Source organism: Camelus bactrianus, chromosome 23 (genome assembly GCF_048773025.1).
Source record: "Camelus bactrianus isolate YW-2024 breed Bactrian camel chromosome 23, ASM4877302v1, whole genome shotgun sequence".
In the NCBI taxonomy this organism is placed as follows: Eukaryota; Metazoa; Chordata; class Mammalia; order Artiodactyla; family Camelidae; genus Camelus; species Camelus bactrianus.
In genome coordinates this window covers 18353989-18377051 of record NC_133561.1, presented here as the reverse complement: position 1 = coordinate 18377051, position 23063 = coordinate 18353989, and the positions used below count along the sequence as shown (strand labels likewise).

Sequence of the window (23063 nt, the reverse complement as noted above, 5' to 3'; positions counted from 1 at the left end):
CCAACTTACACTTCCCATAAACACCCCTCTCTCTTCCACTCAGTGTATATCATTAATCTTAGTTCTGTTTGTTACTTTTAAGATATACTTCCAATTTCATTTTTTGTTTTATCAACTACAAAATATTTTGACTCTTCCTTCATAAAACTAGACTATCAGAACCTGTACTCATTCTTTTACATCTCCTCCCAACTTCTGTCAGCTGTGCTTTTTTCACAGAGACAGGAATTGGATGAGAGGGTGCCAGGGGCTGGGGAAGGGGGAGTGGAGAGTTACTATTTAATGGTTACAGAGCTTCCATTCGGGATGATGAAAACAATGTTGGAGACAAATAATGGTAATGGCTGTACAATATTGTGAATGTAATTAATGCCACTAAATTACACATAAAATGGTTAAAATGACAAATTTTATGTTATTTCAACATCAAAAAAAAAAGATGGATGGACAGCTATAGAAAAATGGTTAAGAAAGGGCAAGAACGTAAGCAGAAAACTAGGAAGCTATTAGACTTACTGTGGCAAGAAAGACTGTGACTCAGATTAGGGTAGCCAATGGAGACAGAGAGAAGTGTACGGATTCAATGTCTCTGAGAGGTAAAACCAACAGATAACGCTAGTGGACTGAATACAGTGGAGCAAGAGAGAGACAGATGGCTGGGATGTGCACTCAGGGCTACCCCCACATGGCCACAGGACGTAGGGGCAGCTCCCCAGGGTAGCACTGGGTTTAGCCTCAGTAGGAAATGCAAGATGGGGAGAAGTACAATTCTCCAAAAATGATGCCTTTTCTACTACAAGGTAGTATCAAGACTTATTGGATGTTCAGACTATAACGAAGACAACAGATGAAGCCCACTCTCAGGTATCTATATAGAAAAAGCTATCCCAAGTTTCCCCTATTCATGAACATTACCTGCCGCCTGATAGAACATAAAAACCTCCTATGAAATAGTCTTGGAAAATAGTGGTCAAGCCTAGATCAACTATTGATTTATAATACACAGGGGAAGAGAAACATTGACAGTTTGGGTATATAATCAGAAAAATCCAGATTTGGGGAAACACTAGAAGCAAAAAAAAAAAAAAAAAAAACAAAAAACCAGTTTCCTCAAAGAATTCCAAGGAAAAGAAAGATACAGAATTAATAAATAAAATTAAGAACCAATATCAAAGAGGGGGTGCTTGTACAGCACTGTTAATGTACAAAATGCCACTGAACTGTTCACTTTAAAATGGTTAATTTCATGCTATGTATATTTCACCTAAATTTTTAAAGGTTTTGAAAATCCAGTATCAACCAATTACAACGTACTACTACTTATTTGGAACTTGATTTGAATAAACAAAAAAATGAGACAGTTGGAGAAATTTAAACACTGAATGAATGTCTAGCAATATTTAAGAATTACATTTAATTATTTTATTATGACAATATTTTGAGTATTCTTTAAAACAGTCATATAGCTTAGAGATATCTACTAAAATACTTGCAGGAAAAATGACTGATACTTGAGACTTGCTTCCTAAACCGAAGGAAGCAGGAAGAGAGCAATCCAATCACTACTTATGAAGAACAGCCAATGAATGAGTGGCTTATTTTGAACTCCAACCTCTCCAGTATTACTTCCACAGAAGAAAGGCACTCTTATTTGGTAAACTTTTCCATTCCCTTAAAGTGTGCAACTCTAACCCTACCTGCTTGCCTCCTAATGCCAAGAAAGGAAGTCAGCACAAATTCCCAAAATAGTTCTCCTCTGCCTCCAGACATCACCTGTATCGTCACCAAACCTGACTCCTTCCACCCAATCTAACATGCCCCTACCAATCTATGAAACTGCTCTCCCACAAATTCCAGTCCTTTATTCTCATGTTGCTTAACTTCTCTCAAGGATTTACATGCTGTGAACCACTCCTCCTCCTCGAAACCCTCTTCTCCTGGCATCTATGACCATCTCCTCATTTCCTTTCTGTTTCTCTCTCGCTGGCTCTCTTCCTCCACTTCCCTTTAAAGATATAATGTTCTCTTAGGCTCAGTCCCCACACTTAATCTCTTCTCACTCTGAGGTATTCCCTGGACCAACTCATCCATCCCCATCACCCTACAATTACCCACATTGAGCACAATACCTGGAACACTGCTCAGCAAATATTTGTCGAAATAAATACACCCATACAGGCAATGCAGAGTTGGCAAAAGAAGGCAAAGAGACCAAACATAGGAATAGAAGCAGAGGGCTTAGCATGCACAAGGTCCTGGGTTCAAGCCTCAGTACCTCCATTAAAAAATAAATGAGTAAATAAACTTAATCCCCCCCAAGAAAAGAGGGAAAAAAATACAGAAGTAGAAGCAAAAAGCAGACCTATTAAATGTAAATGACAAACTAATAAAAATACATAAAAGAACAAAATGGGGAAAAGGCACCAAAATCTAAAGAACAATCTTTCCTTGCAAAGAACTTAGTCATACACTGGTCTTTACAAGAAATGAAATGTACGCAAGGGATAATTTCAACTAGCAAACATAACAAACATATCCTTTCATTATAACATGTTTTTTTCCCATGAGATAAGAGAGTTGAGGTGCTTTATTATGCCCCAGTGACACTGCTCAGCTTAAAGGCAATTACGTATCTGCCTTCACCTCTCAATTCCTGTGCCCTGCATGCTTTAAACATCTCAAAACCTTTTTTAGCTAAAAAGAATTTAACATATAAATATCATTAAGTCCTTGTCAAAATCATGGAAGGGCTATAAAATTGACTAAGCCTTGTGTTTATTACAATCACCAACTCTAACCATTCCATTAAACAACACTCTAGCTGCCTGAGAATCATTAGGACTTACTAGAAAAAAGATCAAACTACCTAAATTTCACAATTTTCCACTTAAATCAACCTGAAAGTATTGATGAGGGAAAAGCATTGTTTCTAGGCTTAATTCATATAACTCCAATTGCAATGAAGGTATTGAGAGTCATTTTGAATTCATCAATGATGATTGTTCATTAAGTTGGTTATTCTTCTTCCCCTGGTTGGATTAGGGCCCCCTTCTATAACATGCATCCATGAAAACTCCAATATCCAGTAATCACACGGATTCCTGAACTATACTTATCATCTGTACCACAAGAATTAACATTCACGGTAGTCTATCATTTGTTTTCTCATCATTTTATTTATTTTTACAGCTGCAACAGAAGCTCACTGATGAGGTCTGGCACTGGATTTCCCCTTTTCTTATATCCTGCCCAGCTCTTACACAGGTCTTAGCATATAGGGACATTTACTTAATATTTATTGATTAAATTAATAATCCACACCCCTATCAATATTTTATTCATTTATTTAAACATTCACTGAGTACCTACTATGCCAGTCCACACACTAAGAGCTAAGAACTCCTCTAGTAATAAAACAGAGTTCCTTATAAGGTTCATAGTACGGTAGAAGACACAGATAAAGAAAAGGGGAACACCAGGATAATGCAAAGTGTGCTATGATGGGAGAAATACAGAATGCTTTGGAAGCACCTAAGAGGATCAGTTAATCCAGGTAAGGAGGGTACAGGAAGGCTGAATGGTGAAATGTGAGAGATATGTAGAAAGCAGCCCAACTAAAGCTAACAGAACTGAAGAGAGATTTCAGCTGCTGCCCACTGCAGAGAGAGTCTAGAGCTTGAGTCCAGCTATTACAACTATGATCAAAGACAAAGTTTTCAGAACCACGAATGTAGTGACGGTAGATGAAGTCTTAGGAGATATGAGGCTGCCCAGGGCCCTCACTTACATAGCAAGTAGAAAAGTTTCATACAATATTCTATAATCAACTGATACTGACCTGCTAGGAGGAGAAAGGTATTCAGAAAGATTCTTGAGGCCAATTCCAAAATACCATAGGAGGTTAGTCAAGCTGGCTCAGAGCAAAAGGAGTGCTAGCATGCATGACATGTATCTGACATTTCTGATCTCAGAGGAGCAAAATCATGATTACCATACACTGGATAAAGCCAATACAGAATCCTATACACCATGGACTCACTCTTCCTTGATGATGTATCCACCCTTATGTGTTTTAATGCTCCTGCTTTCTGCTCTAAGCTAAATACCAAAGTTTGAGACAGAACAGAATACATTGTTTTAGGTTTACTTCTCCAAAATATAATGCATGTACTTTTATTGGGCTATTTCTTCTCTTAAAATACACAAATACATACACATGTGAGTCTGTGTGTGTATATAGCTACATAAGTATAGACATACAGATACATGCAGACTTGTGTGTGTGCCCACCTATGTCTGCTTAGATAATGTTGGCTGCAATGAAAATAAAGAGAAATACAAATTCAAGTCGTATTTTGAAGGAATAGCTGACAATATGATGTTTAACTGAATGAGTGAGACAGCTCCCTTTAAAGACTTCCCATGCTTTCTACAGCTTGATTATTATTAAACAGTCATGCAAGACTTTCTAGTCAATCTGGTCTTCTCTGGCGAAATCTTTCATTCCCTTATTTAGTATGTAACTTTATGTTTCAGCTAATCTTTTTACCCTGCTTAGGTTCTGGTAATAAGGAAAATCAGTCAACAAAGTCTAACTGTTTTACCTCTTGGAGATATAGTACTTCAGTAGTTTGGGTCCAGAGTATATTTAGAGTAAATCTGATTTATTATGGTATTTATTTTATTATATACATATTTTTTACCTAGAAAAAGTACCTTGACTCCTTATTACTTTTGCTGATGGGTATTCTGTTCATCTCAGGAAAGTCTTTTATGACTAGCTCTGTAAATTACCACTCTAGGCTTATTTCAGAACCACTTTTCTAAAAACATTGTTTTATAAGCCCATGTGCTTTTGACCTGTAACATTACCAACTTTCAAGTCCAAAAAACTTTTCTGTACTAAAATTGCCCCTCTAGCAGACAGACACTATGTACTGGCAATCCAAAAGCCATTTTATGACTTATATGATTGGTGAGTTTGGGAAGCTGGACACACATGGCTCAGTCCTTCTAGAGTTCTTTTGGGAGCAAGTCCTCTGTGTCATGAGTTGCAGAGAGGCAAGTTCTGCCCTTCAGGGGAAATCCTGTGGTTTTTCAGCGTCGCCAAGAGACCAAATTTGCCTCTGTTGCCTAATCCTTCAGAGACCGATTGTTGCCATAAACCAAAGTCAAGTTTTCCAAATGCTCTATCCCTAATAAAGCTGACGTTTTGATTTTCAAAACAAAGTGAAACAAATCTGCAGGGCCAAACTCACTACTCCTTAGGCCTACCAAAAATCCCAGAGACTTACTTTTAACCTAATTGTACATATATGCTTGGTCATAATTAACACCCAAACTAATTAACTGGATAGAATACAAAATATTCTAATTCTACATTGGGGTGCTTTCAGCTTTTACTTAAACTCTGAAATCTGTGGTTTTCCCTCATAGATAAGAGAGACATTCATTTTACACAGTTCTTATAAAAATTCAGGAGTAAGGAGGCTTGATCACTCTTTTTAGAAATTATTATCAGCAAAACTTAATTCTATGTATAGAATTATGAAATGTAGGCACTGGGTTTTTCTTTCTTTCTTTTTTTTTTTTTTTAATCTCTAATATGTATAGAGGATTCCAACATCTAGAGCAGAGGTCAACAACTCTTGGAGGTTACTGGGGGAAAAAGGGTAGACAGGGAGAGGTGAGGGGAGGGAGGGTGCTGTCTGAGGGTCATTCTCCCCCTTCCTTTCCCCTGTCGCCCTTTCTCCTTTCCAAGAAGGTACTGTTTTATGAGGCAATTCAGTCAAGTTTCAGAAGGGGAAGAAGTGGAGCCTTGGAGGTAGGACTGGTAAGAGGGAAGTAAGGAAACGGCCCTGTCTGTGCTATCAGAATTGAAGGCGCTACCCTTGGTACTTCTGGCAAAGAAGATCAAATCCTCAACTATAACCTCATGGTGATTTACGGGACACTGAAAGTTTTTACTATGAATTTTTACTTACTTTGATTTTATTCATGCTCAAAAATCACATTCTCTAGATTTCACTTTGTTATGCTATGACAATACTGATAAAGACAATACTAGGATATGATCCTAAATCTGTTTTAAATAACTTTACTAATAAATTAACGGTTGGGTTCATAGTCATGAACATGGGCATTTCATTCCATACTCACTCACCCACTGTATACAGTGTACCCTACATTTTTAAAATATCTTTCTAATTCCTGTGAGTCCCATTGCTCTAAGCCTTGCACATATTCCTTTATTAATTACTCCTGTTCTACAAATAAGGAAACCGAGACACGGAAAGTTCAACAACTTGCCCAATGTCACAACGTTAGAAAGTGTCAGATTCAGGATTTAAACTCTGTTCATAGAACTCATGTTCAATCGGTGCTTCTCAGACTCTGCTACGTATGTAAATCACCTACAGAACCTGTTAAAATGTATGCTCTGATTAAGCTGGTCTAGGATTGGTCCTGACATTTTACATTTCCAAAAAGCATCTAGTTACACTACTGCTGCTGGTCCAGAGACCACTTTTACTAACAAGACTCTAAATCACTTCACTCGGCTGCCAAACTACCCACTAAGAAGAGGATGATATTTAATTTACGATCTAGTGACCTAAGCAAAAAGGCACTTAGATCCCAAATTCAAGTACTGAACCAAGGTGCTGTTTTCAATCTTTGTGAAGAGTTTCAATTTACAATGCAGTTCAAGACCCAACTAAAATACACTTGGTTTGTGTAATGTCCTTTTCTCTACTCTTAGGACAAAAACCTATTTTTCCCCCTTCCCATGCAAATATACAGAAGAAAAACAATTTTTTTTTGGAGGGGGAGGGGGAAGTAGACAAGCTTTTTCAACTTGGCATTTGACTGAACATTACACATAAAAACAGACACGTCATTAAGACACAAAACACTTGACTACTCAATTCTCAAATATGCCACAAAAAGCTGCAAAAGACAGCCTGTCTCTGGATTCCTCCAGCTCAGCAACTTTTGAAAGGAAGGATTACAAAAAGATATTGTTCCAACTAGTCATGCTTGTCTGCTAAAAACTACATGCTTTAAAAGCCCTTACATTTAAAGACATCTCTGACATGAACTGAAATAGATTTGTTTGCTTGAATCTACACCAACATTAAAATATGGTTAATTCTTAACGTGCTTAAATCTCATTTCTCTTTCTTAAATTAAGCTGTTTCTGAAAATTATCTTGCAGTCTCTTTTAAGGATTGTTGTTTTATTTGTTCATACATTCTATTTTTCCTCCTTACATGATACTTGAACAAATGTTATCAAGGAATTTATTAGATTTTGAAATTAAAATCCAGCTTTTTTTTAAACCTAGTCTTATTAACCAAATTAACTCTAATAGCTTTCCCCAACAGGTACTACACTTTAAAGAATCACCTCTCAGCGTGAATATATTCTAATGTTCTTTTGAAACCTAGAGAAACTAGTAGAAGAAAAGGTTAGATGGGAATATTTCTTATGGAATACTTGCCAGAAAGCAGGCATAAGCTTGGCATTAGGCAGACCTGGGCTTATATTCTGGGTTTACATTCGCCCTTAGTGACTGTGTGACCTATTGGCAGGTTTATCTAAACTTGCTATGTCTTAATCCTTTATTTTGCATATAGTGAACACTGAATTACACAGTTATTATTACAACAGATGTTACAGAACCCTTTTATAAAAGAGAAGAGTAAAGCTCATGGAATTTATGTGACTTGTTGAAAGTCACATAATAACTGAAGAAGCTGGAATAAATCCAGCGCTATCTGACTCGGAAGCCCAGGATTTCTCCTCTGACCTATATACTGCATTTCTAATGTGGACTTACTGATTGCTTAACTGAGATTAACAAGGATTTCTCACACACTAAGAATGGATCTTTAATTTTAAAAAGCCTATACCTAAACTAAGCACAAAAGCCACCTAAATCTACTGTATTGGTACTAAGACAAGCAATTATCAAACATCAACTGGAGAAAAAACACATTAAAAGTCAACCTCAAGTAAACCAATCCACACTTACATAGCTAGGGACAAAGATGACCGAGAAAATTAGCCACCAGGCCCTCCCAGTATTTCATTCTAACAAACGCTTGTTGAAGACCTACTATGAGAGCACAGTGCTAGGGACTGAGTTATATTTTATCAAACATTATGACAGGAATTAAGACTAAGGTCAGGACAATTTAAAACAAGGAAAAAAAAAACTAACCTAAACTACATTATACTTTTATAAGTATCTAATAACTGATATTTTAAGTGGTAAGAGATTTAATTTAATTGCATCTCAGGACATCCACGTAAAAGTAGAGCTAAATACTAAAGATACTCTTTATAAATAGTGTTAGTGGGTGAGAAAGTGTCTCTGGACATGACAGTGCTCAGGTGTACACACCTGTCCTCTATCTTGGAGATAATGCAGGGTTATGGTCCACATACCTGAATTTAATATCCAGCTCTGTCACTTACAGCTGTGAGACTTGGGTCAAGTAGCCTCTTTAAGCCTCAGTGACCTCAAATGTCCAATGGGGATTAAAAATCGCACCTAAAGTTACTCAACACACTTTCATTGACGGTACAACTTGCCATCTGGCTCTGTGCTAGGCACTGTGGATTAGGTGTGAAAATACACGTAATGTGCTTAGCATCAAGAACAAATTAAGGGGTTTTTTTTTCTTTTGTTTTCCCTGCTGTATCCTCAGTACCTAGAACAATGATTGACAAGTAGAAGGCTTAAAATAAAGGTTGGGATAAATACTGAATAAGTGCTTTAGTGCCAGGTGGGTCAGGAAATGTCCCTTCCCCAATGACCCTTGTTTGGATTCAGCCTTTTAGAGCAAACATATCAGCAAGCATCACAGAAAGTTGATGTTTCTTTTTTTTAATGAGTTAGGAATCTAGCTCCTAAGACTCCATGTGAGATCTTCTGTTACACATTTAAAGTATTTTTAATTGAACATTTTGTACAATAAAACATGAGAGCACACAGAGAAGTATAATGCACATTCATGTATTCATCAATCAGCTTCAACAATTAGCAATACATTTGTTACCATAGTGAAATGTTTCCAAAACCTTAGCAAGGTGAGATAATTGTGTACTCAGAGGTAAGTACTAGTTCCTAGTCTAAGAGAAAGTCAGAGCTGTGTGTTTGTGCTCTCTGATACAACTGTGGCTCTCACGTCACTCTCTTGGAAGGCGGCACTGCACAGCAAAAACAAACATTACCAGCAATGAGCATTCACAGAAAACAGCAATCAACCCTCCTCCTGCTGCCCTCCACTCTGCTGTTTGGGCCTTTCTGATTAAATGAAAGCAAACCTCTGCAATCCAAGTAAGGTTGGGTTTTTGTTTTTTTGTTTTCCCAAAAGATTTCTATAGACCTCAATTTTTAATATAGCAAACAGGGAAGCAGTGATGCTCGTAGAATAATGGATGAAATAAATCTGCTCCAAACACCTTCAGGTCAGTACACCATCTTAACATGATTCTGAGGAACTCAAAAAACTCCCAGTGTCTCTCACCAAAGTGATTCTCAGTTTGCCGTGAGAGGTGACATGACATTCTGGATCAGGTTAGGACATATAATCTTTACATTACAATCTCACTGAAGGGTGCTGTGTGTAAAGCCATGGCAGTCCTCCGCACCGACCCAACCCTCAATGTCACAGATGCATATTAGGCACTTTTTATCTCTTCATAAGCTGATTCATCATGGATGCTTATGTACGTACTGGATCTAGATACATGTGATACAAGCTCCCTACGACTTTTTCCACAGCTCCAACGGCTGCTAGAAGCCACCTCATCCCCTCTCCTGGCCTAGATCAGGGCCAAGTATAAGCCCTCTCCCTTACCTCACAGTAGCCACCAAGGTGGGCTCTCCACACCCTCACTCAGAGGCACACATTCTGCTGTTCTCACGTGTCCTGGGATAAACAGCTACTCCATCTCAGTACAGAACCTTTTTCTGAAGAAGTGGCCAGCCTCTGAACTAACAGACATCTAACATATATTTTATAAACACAATAACCTAGGAGATAGTGAGAAAAAAGGGACTGCTCCAATTTCAGGTCCAGGGAAATCAAAGCCACGTATTCCTCACCAGGGGACAAGTTCAGTAAGATCCCGGAAGACTGCCAGTCACGAACGAGGAGAAAAAACACTGCCACAAGCAAGGGTGAATCAGGGAACCTCTAAGACTCCCAAGACTCTATGTTATAAGTAGATTTCCCAAAGGGATAAAACTAGTTACCCCAAATGTCAGGCTTCTTCTGACTTAGACCATATGTTCTTGTACAGCCAGATTGATCTCACTGCCCCTCTCTTGAACCTAAACAAAACCCAGTTGTACACTTAGAAAGGATTAACTGTTCACAGCAACAAAACTGATTTTCTACTGCACCCAGATGACTTCTTTTTATAATGTTCCTTTTTAAGTTAAGGTAATCAAAGGAGGAGTTCTTTCCTGATGATAAGTATACCTCAGCTGATGTGCTTTACCATTAAACTGAGAATTAAGCTGTTGATAAGTCCTTCAAACCTGGTATTCTCATAAAACATTCACATTAATTCAAGCAAAGCATTAAAGAACATTACATAATGAGTCATACTAAACTGGCAATGAACAGAACAACCATTAAGAAACCCAGAGCATCAGTTTATCACAAGTTATCATTCACAGCATGAAAATGTGTTTTAAGACCAACATCAAAATACTTACTGGGCCCTCAAAGGTACCCTACTCTTCCCTTAAATACACAACATTTACTAAAGCACTGTTGTATGCAAACACAAAGACTGCTTTCTCTGAAAATGAAACTAAAGAACTTCTTTGGAAGAGCAGCCATGAAGTTATCTCCATTGCTGACCTAAAGGCTTAAGGGACCATTTATGGGAAAGAGGGTTGTGTAATTATGTTCTCTCATATAACTGTGACATCAGCTTTCTTACAAGAGCATGGGGCAAATAAGATGGCACAACACAGGAGATATAGATATAGATATAGATATATAATATATGTAATTATATATATACTATAAGTATAAAATATATACACATGTATTTACCAGCAATGAGCTTTCAGAGAAAACATAATAATCAGTACCTTTCTTTTCCTTCCTTCCTTTCTCTTTTTCTCTCCCACCCTTCCCCTTTTCATCCATTCTGCTATTTTGGGTCTTTCTGATAAAAAGAAAGAAAATTTCAATGCAGTCCAAGTATTTTGTGGTTAATTCCAAGTAGTATTTCATATTTTAATGTGTACCATTGTCTTTCACTATTTTAATGATTAAGCCTTAGAGACAAAAACAGTGTTGCAGTTTTCCAAATAACAACCTTTAAAGGAAGGAGAATCGATTTAGAGGAGCATAACTCTGTTCAAAAAGGACAGCCACTGGACCTATAAGGAAGGCAGAGAATCAAACAGTGTCGAAGATAAGAAAATAAATAAAATTATCTACCTGTACTAAAAGAAAAATGAAGAAAACAGGACTTAGAACCATACTGAGAAATTTAATTTACATAAGGAAGAACAGTCAGAATTGGGATATGTGGTAGAACAAGACATAGTTCCTGCATCAGAGCTTCCAGAGGAGACAGAAAATTGTTTAATAAATAGTGGTTCAAATAATTAAATAAAATATGATGTAGTATGTGGGATAAAAGATACAAGCTATGAGAAAGTACCACTTTAAACAAACAGGATAATTGAGTAGTATGTTGACCTGCAAAAGGGAAAAGGAAAAAAATAGGAGATGCCCCCAAATACAAAAAAAATAGTTACAGGAGGTGTCAGTGTGCCATAGAAAACCACACTCAGTTTCTAACTCAGCCTCCACTTCATAGTCTTTTACCATTTCCTGTGCCTAGCAGCTACATGAATCATTTGACTGCTCAATAAATCGGTCTTCCACAAGTGCACTGCTCATTACATCCTGCTCATTAAGGGGGGGGGGGGCTCTGAACTAAAATTAAATCAATGTATTTGCTCTGTGACTGATAAATTAATGATTAAAGACAGTTATTACATGGACATTTTAAAACAGACTTCTAGAATCATCTGCCAGCTTGAGTTGTATATCTTGACTAAAACCAACACAAGATCATATTATAGATCTCCAATATAAAAAAGGTCAAGTTCAGGAAATTCAATCAAAAAGCAAAGTTAAGACAGACAAAAGTGAAGTTTGCTAAGAAAAAAGTCTGAGCTCATCTCAGAAAAAAAAATGGTAAGGACTTTAATAAAGCTTTTATGGAGATTTGCTGGAAATACTCACATCCAAGTAAGATTTATTTGGCTCTAGGATTCTCAAACTTTAGTGTCAATAAGGCAAAGTAGGCAATGGACAGATTACAAAAGGAATGTGTCCCTATCCTGCAGGTAAACCAATCTTAAAATTTGGTGGGTACTAACATCACCCAGCTAGTCTGGTAAGAATGTAGATTACTGTGCCTAAAATACTAGATATTCTGAGGAGTGGCACAGAGAAACATTTTTTTAAATAAGCCCCACCCCCAGCTAATTCTGACAGCTGTACGTCTTGCTTTGAGAAACAGGCGATATTCCAGGTACCATGCTAGGTACTCGCGGGTGTTCTTTCATTTAACCCTCATGAAGATCACATGAGGTAGGTATTACTCTTATTTATGAATGAGCAAACAGAAGAAACCCAAGGGTTAAGATGCCTAAGACTGAACAACTACAGGGAAAGAAAAAGGACAGAAGAGAAAGTTGCTTTATTAGACAGTAATTTGAGAGTAACCTAGATAAAAAAGCTGAAAATCAAAAATCCTAAAAATCATTAAAAAATAAAAATCGATCAGAGAGTGTCATTATCTTGTGTCACTCAAAGATATAGAGACATGAAAGGCCAATATTCAAAATTATAAATAACTGTTAAGTAATTATGTAAAATTACCTCTGTAGTTAGCTGTGTGTAGGCTGAGGCAGAGAGTAAAAAGCACACTGGTATGAAGTTCCCTATGTTTAAAATTTAGTTTCTTTGGGCTTGAAGTCATCTTTTACAGGTGAATGACATACTCATCTGTGAACATTTATTTTGATATAAACTTTCCAGTGACTATAGACTTATGGTTTTGATGCTAAGAATTCAGCCTGTAGCCCAAAATATACTAGCTCTCTTAACCAGTAGTATCAACTGACAGAAAGTGGTAATTAATTAAAGGAAGGAGAAAGTTTCAAAAATACGAAGAAAATGTCTCAGGTGTTATCTGTAACACAGTGCTCTCATAACCCTGCAAATCTCACTCCCTGAGATGTTGACCAAGTACCCTTGTGTGCTCAGCACTGTGTTAGGCCCTGGAAATTCACAGAAAAATAAGATTAGGTCCCAGCCCTCAAGGGAGCTAAAACCAATGGGAAATAACAAAGTCAAATAATAGCCAAATTAAGGGCTAAATTATGGACTTACCTATGCCACAGGTCAGTGAGGGAAACCAACAAGCAGAGCAGGAAAAGAACATTCACTAAGTATGAAGGTCTATTATAGACCAAATAATTTCACGTGGGCTCTCTCTCTTCTAAGAATACCCTGAGGCAAGGTTCAAGATGAAGAAAATAAAGTTCAGAGCAATTAAGCAGCTTCCCCTCACGCACATAACCAGCAAAGATAACACAAGGGACTAGGTTAGGTTAGAAACAACCACTATTTATGTTTGATGATATGCGTCTGTCATTAAAGGGACATTTAAGGGAGACTAATATGTTAGTACTTCACAGAACAAACTGAAGTAGGCAAGATCTATGAAAAGGTGTAATCAGCTAAGAAACATTTCTAGGAACAGACGGCCCCTGACTGCCAAAGCTGGCCTGGCACCATCAGCTCTGCTATAATGTTGCTGGGAAAGGCCGACTCTCACAGCTAGATGGTGGTGTCCTCCTGCTGAACGTTAACAATTTCACAGAGCATCAGGGTCAGACAAAGCTACTCTGTGGCCAGGATGGATCAAGACAAAAAACAAGACTTCTCTATAATCGTACTGAACATGGACAAATTGTGAACATTGTCCAAGCCACAAAAATGATCAAACATTCCCCATCCTGGCTAATACAGGTGACTGCTGCTTCTTTACCCATCACAGCTCTAGCCTCATTTCAGGCCGTCTGCCCTCTAGGTGAGATTTATTAATCATGGAATTGCTCCCCTTCTTGACAGCACCCAATCCAGAGCGAAGCCCTGCTTCCTTGAACTCTCTCCAAATCACCTAACACAAGCCAAATCCTATAATAAATCCCTTCTAACATCCTCTCAGACACCCCACAGTTCCGCCCGCAGTGTGTGTTTTCTCACTGCAATGAGTTAACAAGCTCAACTTTGATCAACCATGAGTGTGCTCCCCGTAGTCTCTGGCTGGAGGGCACTGACTGAGATGGCAGTACTAGGCTGGTGGCAGTGGGAGTGGAGGAAAGAAAGACATTTCCAGGTAAGGATGAAAAGAACTAGCAACAGACAATTAAGGGGGAAAAAAGTCAAGACTCATACACCACTTGGAATACTGAATTATTATGAACTCAGAGTGGATCTAGTTAAAACAGTTCACTTTTTACAGACGGCATAAAAGATAAAGACAGAAAAATATTTAGTCGGCAATTTAGAGATTAAGTAATAATAATGTCTGGGTCCCACTTTCAAAGATTCTGACTTAACAGACCTGGAGTGTAGGCTGAGCATCAGGACATTACAGATGTCCCCCAGGTGGTTCCAACGTGCAGCCAGTCAAGAATCACTACTGTAGAGGGTGCTCACAGCTGGGAGAAAAAAGGAAAAGCAATGGAAAGGGTGAAAAGAGACCCAAAGAATTACTGGCGCAAAAAGCGAAAATGAAAAAACTGGCTTGAAGACCAAACAGGATTCCAAGATACAGAGTAATTAAAATGACAAAGGGGCCACTGCACTTAACAAATGATACACCAGATAGGAATGTGAAGATAGGTTTAGATGACTGGGAAACACGGTCAGCTGGTAAAGACAATATTCTGCGTTAGCAACATCTTCAAGCAGGAGACCTTCAGTCTTCTGAGGCTGCCTGCATTACAGCTACATCTACTACTACAAACAGATGTAATCGTGTACAGCCTGTTGTAATTGTGTACAAATAAGAGGTGGACTCCTCCAGCCACTTCTCCTACCTGGTGTTCCCACACTGCCACCTAGTGGGTCAGAATGGCAAGAAGCTGACTAGAACTGGAAATGATATCTAGGTCGCCGTGGACTCACTTGGTTACAAAGCAGGTGGAAAAGAACCTGAATCCAAGAGTTTGATCTCAGGGTTTTCCCGTTTATTTACAGCAGGAGGCAGACTTAAGGTACAGGGTTTCTTTTAGGGGTGATTAGAATGTTCTAAGATTGTGGTGATGGCTGCTTAACATTTTGATATACTTAATACCACTGAATTATACTTAACGCCACAGTTTAAAATGGATAAAATGGTCTTTTATGTTACTTTATGTCACTTTAAATGGATATGGTATATGAATTACATCTCAGTAGAGCTGTTATAAAAAAGGATGAAGAGGCAGGAAGTACAGAAATGATCTCGACAACTGCAGAAGTTTTTAAAGGATGTCAGAAATCATTCAATCCCTTTATTTCAAGCCCTCTTCATTTCAAAAAAGGTAAAATTGAGGCTTAGAGAATTAAATTACTTACCTTCCATAGACAGTGGAACCTAATCCCCTCAAAAGGGAACTGTTACCTTATTTAATAACCTCATCTGAAAACTGATCTTCCTTAATCCTGGTCCTCAGCAGAGTTATCTTTTGCTGCCTAATTTGTTACCTGGAGATCTCACCCACACCAGTGACTTCAAATAGCAGTACTATCATTACTATTAGTATTATAATCCAGCACTTCAAGTTCAGAACCCTGCCCTCATCCTTCACTCCTCCCTCGCCTGATAATCAGTCAACGAATGAGGTCAACTCTTCTCTCAAAAAGACTTGCTTTATTGCCAGACTCTCCATGACCCCCCTAACTCTGGCCTTCATTACTTCAAAATTAGAGTAAAAAAAATTTTCTCTTGCCTGGAATTCCCATCTTCAGTCTTTCCACATTTCTCCCCAGTCACATTTACCCAATCAGTACCCCTGCACTAATCTTCACACTGTGACTCAAAAATCTTTATGAGCTCCTTGATACCTAGAAATCAAAGCTCATATTGTTTAGCCTGACCATCAAGACCTTATGTATTCCAGAATTTATTCCAACCCTACCCCTTATAACTTTCTACACAACACACCAGTGCAGTCAAAATGGTCTGCTACGGAATCTATATGCATCTCCCCATCAGGGATTCCCCCATAATTACTGTCTATGCCACTTATGTATACTATTAACCTGTTTGCCTTTTCCTTTCCTGAAGGTTCTCAATTCACGCTATGCATCAGCTTTACCTATGGAACTTTAAAGATGTGGCCCAGACATCTGGATATTTTTCAAAATTCCACAGGTAAATCTGTACCAAGAGTGAAAACCAATGATACAGACTTTAAGAAGGTCTTTTGTAAAATGGTTAAGTTTTCAGTACCTAAGCTGAGCATCCAACACTATACAGTCAAAAAATAAAAAATTGCCCAGAGACTGTTGCCTAAATACTCAAGCCTTCTTTTATTGATCACCTGTACAACATAAATCTTTCTAATTAACATCTATTTCCTAACAAGAGGTAAACACAGTAGCTGAAAAGTGCTAACAAGAATTAAATTTTGATATACTCATCAAATTCATTTGTGAGAAACATCACAACCATTCAAATTAAAAATTCAACTTAATACGTGCTTGTCCTACATATGACAATCATTTAAATGTGAACAGAACATGCTAATGTAATATCCAGTTTGAAATTCAACAGCAGAATTATTTATGGATAGCATTAAGTAGCTTGACTGAACCCAGCTGTGACAATCTCACCTTCGCCCTTGAATACAGAGATGCAGAGAAGGAAGTCAGTTAAGATGAAAAAGAAATATAGTAGTTGTCAACCCAGACTACACATTACAATAACCTGGGGAGCTTTAAAATTTCTGTGTTCAAGCCACACTACGAACCAATTAAAACAGAATCTCCGGTGGGACCCATGCATCACTATTTGTTAAAGCTGCTCAGGTGCTCCCAATGTGTAGCCAATGTTGAGAACGTATGAATCAGAAGAGACTCTCCCACAGAGAAATGTGAAGATCAGAATTGTTTAGAGCCAAAGAGTGAAAAAGTCCCAAAAAGCAGGGAGTACTTCATAAGTAAGTTGCTTCCGCTTATTACTTCATGGATAATTTTTCTGTATTAAGGATATGTGCCTTTTTATGTTGCAAAGATTTTCCTGAGTTTCTTGGCTTTCCCATTATAAGATAGTTCTTTGACATACAGATGTTTAACTTTTATGAAGTTAAATCTGTTGATCTATCAATCTCTCTTTACCCCTCGTGCATTTTATCTTATCATTTTTGCCTCGATGGCCAACAACAGAGAACGCCATACATTATGACTCTCAACCAGAGTAATGAATAAAAAAAAGAATCAATACTAACCTAGGACTATAAATGCCTTTAAATGTTTAAAATTACACATGAATAGGCCATGTGTATAACAGTAAAATGACAACAAGCTAACTCTGAAAAGGATACCTTCTTGGTTTTACTGCATTTAAACAAGTAAAATAATGCCTTTATTCGACAATTTTTACTTATAAAAGGAAACGTCTAAGGTGTTTACCACATGGGTTATGTGCCTTTTCAGGAACTGTTCAGACACACAGCTGTGCTGCCGGGAAAGCCATTATTTCAGTTCTAAGATTAGAATGATACAAAGACAACGTTATTTCACTGTCACATTAATTGTTTTAATCCTAACAAGTAATTACTATAGCAAAAACTAGGGAAGAAATCATTTACACAAAATATTCATAGTAATAAATCCCATTATAAATAGATCAGCAAGCAAAATCTTTCCCCCAGATCACTACAAATTCAAGTTTGACTACCAGTTTCAAACATCAGTTTTTGATTAATTTTTTTTCTTGAATAGAGGTACTAGGGATTGAACCCAGGACCTCACACATGCTAAGCATGAGCTCTACCACTGAACTATACCTTCTCCCTAAGTTTTTGACTCTCAATGTGAATAACACGGTCATTATTAATAAGGCACTGTTACCATGTCAGTTTGTCCAGTGCTCTTTCATTATGGTGAGTTTTATATAGATATTTATGACAAAATTTGACCTGGGGATTTCTTTGCTTCAAATTCAAAACAAGTTATGGTAAATGTGAGAGGTCAAGGACAGTTTGGGAAGGAGGGTCATGAAGATGATCACTCAGGGATATTAAGTTTTTGGTTTTTTGTTTTTTTTAACTGAAGCAGTCAGTTGCAATAGTAGCTGAAAACCAAGTCACTCCCTATTTGGAAAAATGTTTGTGTGCTTTTCATGACATTGTCCACCAGAGGGAGTTATCACATCTAATCAAGACTTAGTGGGGAACTCCCAGATGGATGGAAAGGAGAAATCACCTAAAACTTAATCTGCAAAAATTTTAGATGTAGCATATGTAGATTTGAAAGTAAAATAAAATTACAGAATTCCCCAAAATAATCTCAAAGGAAATATTTATTCAATAACTGGGCTGCTGGAAACTTGAAGTTTAAAAGTACTTAGAGAAATCAATTTGTCTCAGCTTAATGTAAATACCAGTGACCCAGATATCCTGAAATTATGTGCAGCAAATGTATACTCTGATTCAGTAAGTCTGTGGTACAGCATAAGACTCTGCATTGCTCACAAGCTCCCAGTTGATAATGATGCCCAGATCCACAGACCACATTTGGAGTAGGAAGAACTGAATGACGGGAACTGAATTTCCAAACCTACATGTTTAATTCACATAAAGTTAGGGAACAGACTGGTAAGGAGTGGGGCCCTAAATGTGAGATGCAAATGTCTGGGCAGATACCCATGAAACTTGGTACTCTGAACTCCTAAGTGATGCTGAACTGTCTTTAGCAGTAAAAGCACTCTGAAGAGGTTGGTCTCCCTTTGCTGAAGAAGCTGCAAAGGCCTCCCCTATGCTAAGTGCCTTTCTGAGGACTACTGATCCTCCCCAGAACTACGCTCACCACCTCTGAGAGATTCTAGGTAAGGTGAGAGTGGATACCATAATAGCAGCCAAAACAGTAACCAGAAAAATGTGAACTATGGAGATCTCTGACATAGTCTAATTAATCTAGGTGACCCTAGAACTGAAATAAATGGGCAAACTATTATAGTCTTCCTTGATTAGTGTAAGTGGAAAAGCTCTAAGTCTGGTAAACAGAAGTATGACTTCATTCATCAAAAATAAAGTGCTGTGGTCCCTCTACCAATTCCCAGATTTGAGCCATTTCACAGACCCAGAGTCCCCTGAATGAACGGAAGGTCAGGTCCCCTTGAAGAACTCTACCACACGGTCAAATATGGATAATAGAAATTTTCCTCCTAGGCTTCCCAAAAGAAAGATCTACAGTCATTCACAAGGATGACTTTGCACTAGGGAAGAGGATATAACCAGACTTTGGGGAGATTACTAGAGATTGACTCTTAACTAAAGTTAGTTACTGAAGACCCAAAATACCATTGTGGTCCAACCTCTCAGGAATACGAGCTTATGCAAGTCAGGGGAATCCATGGGGTTTGGGATCAGATTCATCTCAAAGTGGGTTTAGTAAGCCCCCAAGTCCACCCTGCATTATATTCTCCAGTTCCAGAAAGCACAGTTGGAATAGTCAACGACTGTCAGAACCCCCTCTTGTTCCCCTACCCATAGAGTGGCTATTACAGTCTAAAATAAGTCCAAGTGGAAGCCACTTGAACTGCCTTTCCCTACTCAAACAATAAACCAAAAAGAACACTGCCTTTCTGGCAGGTGTAATGCTATCATCAGTGACTTGAAAATGCAAAGGCGGTGATTACTCCCACATCCTCATTTAACTTGCCTGGATGGTCAGTGTAGAAGACAGATGGATCCTGGAGAATGACAGTGGATTACAGGATATCAAAGTTATAGAAAATCAAATGGAGAATGTAATTCAGCTGTAAAAAGAATGAAATCACCCAAAGATAGGTAACAGGATTTTGTTTACTCCTTTTGGGAGAGGGTTAGTAGTTCTGGTTGTGTGAAGAGTGGTGGGGTGGGAGAGCAAGCTTGCATTTGTCACTTAAGTACGGTTAAATGAGGTGTGTACAGTTGACAAGGGATGAGCTGTAGTGGCTTTTGCAGTTTATCAATGTAGCAAACTGGAACTACATTTCCCAAAATTCCCTCTCTGTATGATTCTAGGTTAAGGTTGGCCACAAAAGACACGGGTGAGATTTGGAAGGCAGAGTGCACCAAGTGTCATTATATTTTGATAGTGTGTGTAAGGTGCCAGGTACTGTTGCAACTTGTGTGCACTGTGACGATCTAATGAGTTGCCTTGTTGACCTGGGGCAGGAGCCAGGCCCTCTCCTCCTGCTGGAGATAAAGCATACTTGTACAGCCCGATAGAGCTATATCTCTCCCTGAATCTTCTCCAGAGCATGAGGCCTAGTACATGAACAGCTCTGTAGCAAACTGCATTAGCAATTTCTGCAGGCCACCACTGTCATTGAGGGGGAAGGCAGTGACACAAAGACACAGATTCCAATTGTGATTAGTTCCCGCAGGATTCCAATTTGTTCTTGCTTCCTCCCACTTGATGTCAGCTCGTCTTCCTGCCAGCTCTGCTGACTTACAGTGTCTTCAGGCCCACCACATAATGCAGAAAAAATCCTAAGACTCTCCACAGAGTAAGAAAATGTCTTTGGCAGAACTCAACACCTATTCTTAATTTAAAACTCTTGAGAAAATAGAAACAGATGGGTACTTCCTTAACATGATAAAACATATGTATCTCAGTCCTAAAACTAGCATCTCAATTAATAAAGAAACTCTAATGGCCAGGAACAACACAAGAAAGCCAACTATCTCCACTACTTATGAACACTGTTCTGGAGCCATGACTCAAAGTAATTAGCCCAGAAATAACACTCAGAGGCATAAAACTTGAAAAAGAATTAGCCTAGAAAGTAATTAGTCTAGAAAGAACATTTAGAGGCATAAAAATGGAAAAAGAAGCAACATATTTGAAGATGACATAAGACTACTCCTAGAAATTAAATTACCTATAATTCTCTATAATTAAAACAGTATGGTACCTATGCATAAATAGACATAAACCAATGGAATGGAGTAGAAAGTCAAGATTTAGACCCAATTAGTATGTGATCTAGAATATAATCACCAGAGCAAATCACTGGGACAAAAATAATCTTCCTAAAAAAAAAAAAAACAGTCAGAGAAGCAAGATGGCGGAGTAGAAGGACGCTTGTAGCTCACCCTCTCCCACAAATACACCAAAACTGACATCTACGGACCTACTCAGCCAACCAGAGCACCTGCAGAACTCCGACAGAACATCACCCTCTTCGAAACACAAAGACATCAAAAATCTGTGTAGGAGAAAAGGAAAAAATAAAGAAGAAAAAGCAAAACAGTGTGGGCCCAATTCCGCAGGGAGGGAGCAGCAAAGGAGGACTGGCGCTCGTTCGCTGGGTCTCCCCTCCCCAACAAAGAGGCCAGCGGGACGGAGGGGGAGCCTCCGAGGCTCAGATCTGCCCCAAGCACCCCTTGACCGACAGAACTGAGTTAAACAGGCACAAAGTGTCCCCGCGACACCCAGCCTGAGATGCGAGCCGGCAGCTGGGGCCGGGACAGGACAGGCAAGCCGGGCGGAGGACTGGGATGACTGCACTGACGCAGCCTTGGGGGACCGCAGGGTGCTGCACGCCGTGGCTGGGAGGGGATACAGAGCAGAACAACCTCGGTCCCCCATACACTGCGAAAAAAGCAAAGCAACAAGGCTGGTGTGCCCTGGGGGGAGGGGTGCCGTAGCCTTTGTCTCCTCAGACCTGTGCCACCATTACTGGTGCTTCTCATGAGAAGAGAGGCAGGGCGCAGCCACAGCCGCCATCTCCTCCAGTGCACAGCGCCCGGGCTGGGGCGGGGCCGAGCCCTGAATCCGCACCCGGGGGCTCCACAACCTCCTAGGCAGGACTGAGACTTGTTTACAGCCCGAGGCATATAGGATCTTTCTGCAGTGGCACCTCAGAGAACTTGCACTAAGACTAACAAGGAGCTGAGATTTGGCAAGCCTGCCTTTGGAGCACCGACCTGAGGCAGAGTGGGCAGCTGCACAGGGTGAAAACACAAAGACCTCTTGATAAAATCATTAAGAGCACACCATCTCCAGGAGAACTAGATAACTGATACTCCTTACGCCACAGTGCCAGAGAGATATGAGCAATATGAAGCAGAGGAACCACTCACAATTAGAAGATCAAGAGAAATCCCCTGAAAGCACAATCAAGGAAATAGACATTGATGGCCTACTAGATCAAGATTTCAAAAAAGGACTGATCAAAGTACTGAAGGAACTAAAAGAAATAGTGTTTAGAGATATAAAATATGTCAAAAGTGAAACAGAAGCTATGAAGAACCAAGTAGAGTTAGTAAACTCATTTGTTGACATGAAAGCTGACCTAAAAGGCTGTACAAAGCAGGCTAGATAATGCAGAGGAACGAATAAGTGACCTAGAAGACAGGACAACAGAAAGCACCCAATCAGAACAGCTGAGAGAAAAAACAAATAAAAACAATGAAAACAATATAAGGGACCTATGGGCTAATATAAAGCGTGCCAATCTACGCATAATAGGGATTCCAGAAGTGGAAGAAAGAACAAAGGGGATTGAAAAGGTATTTGAAGAAATCATGACTGAAAACTTCCCAAACCTAAAGGAATCAGATATCCAAGTACAGGAGGCTCAGAGGGTCCCAAGTAGGAAGAACCCACATGACCCACACCAAGACATATCATAATCAAGATGGCCAGAGTCAAGGATAAAGAAATGATTCTAAAGGCAGCAAGAGAATAACAAAGAATGAGTTCCAAGGGAACCCCCACAAGGCTCTCAGCTGATCTCTC

The 23063-nt window shown here is 38.9% G+C and overlaps 1 protein-coding gene across 2 annotated transcripts in view; it reads right to left on the bottom strand.

Annotated features, from left to right (window-relative positions):
- The window catches only part of SMYD3 (SET and MYND domain containing 3), a 562584-nt gene that overhangs the window by 530120 nt on the left and 9401 nt on the right, over positions 1-23063 (bottom strand). The window contains exon 2 of one of the 2 annotated variants that reach the window (XM_045509457.2): positions 14686-14782. The exons of the other annotated variant lie outside the window; for it this stretch is intronic. Coding sequence (XP_045365413.1) covers positions 14686-14705 — 20 coding nt within the window. The 5' untranslated portion in view covers positions 14706-14782. The remainder of the gene's footprint in view (positions 1-14685; positions 14783-23063) is intronic. 2 annotated transcript variants of the gene reach the window in all.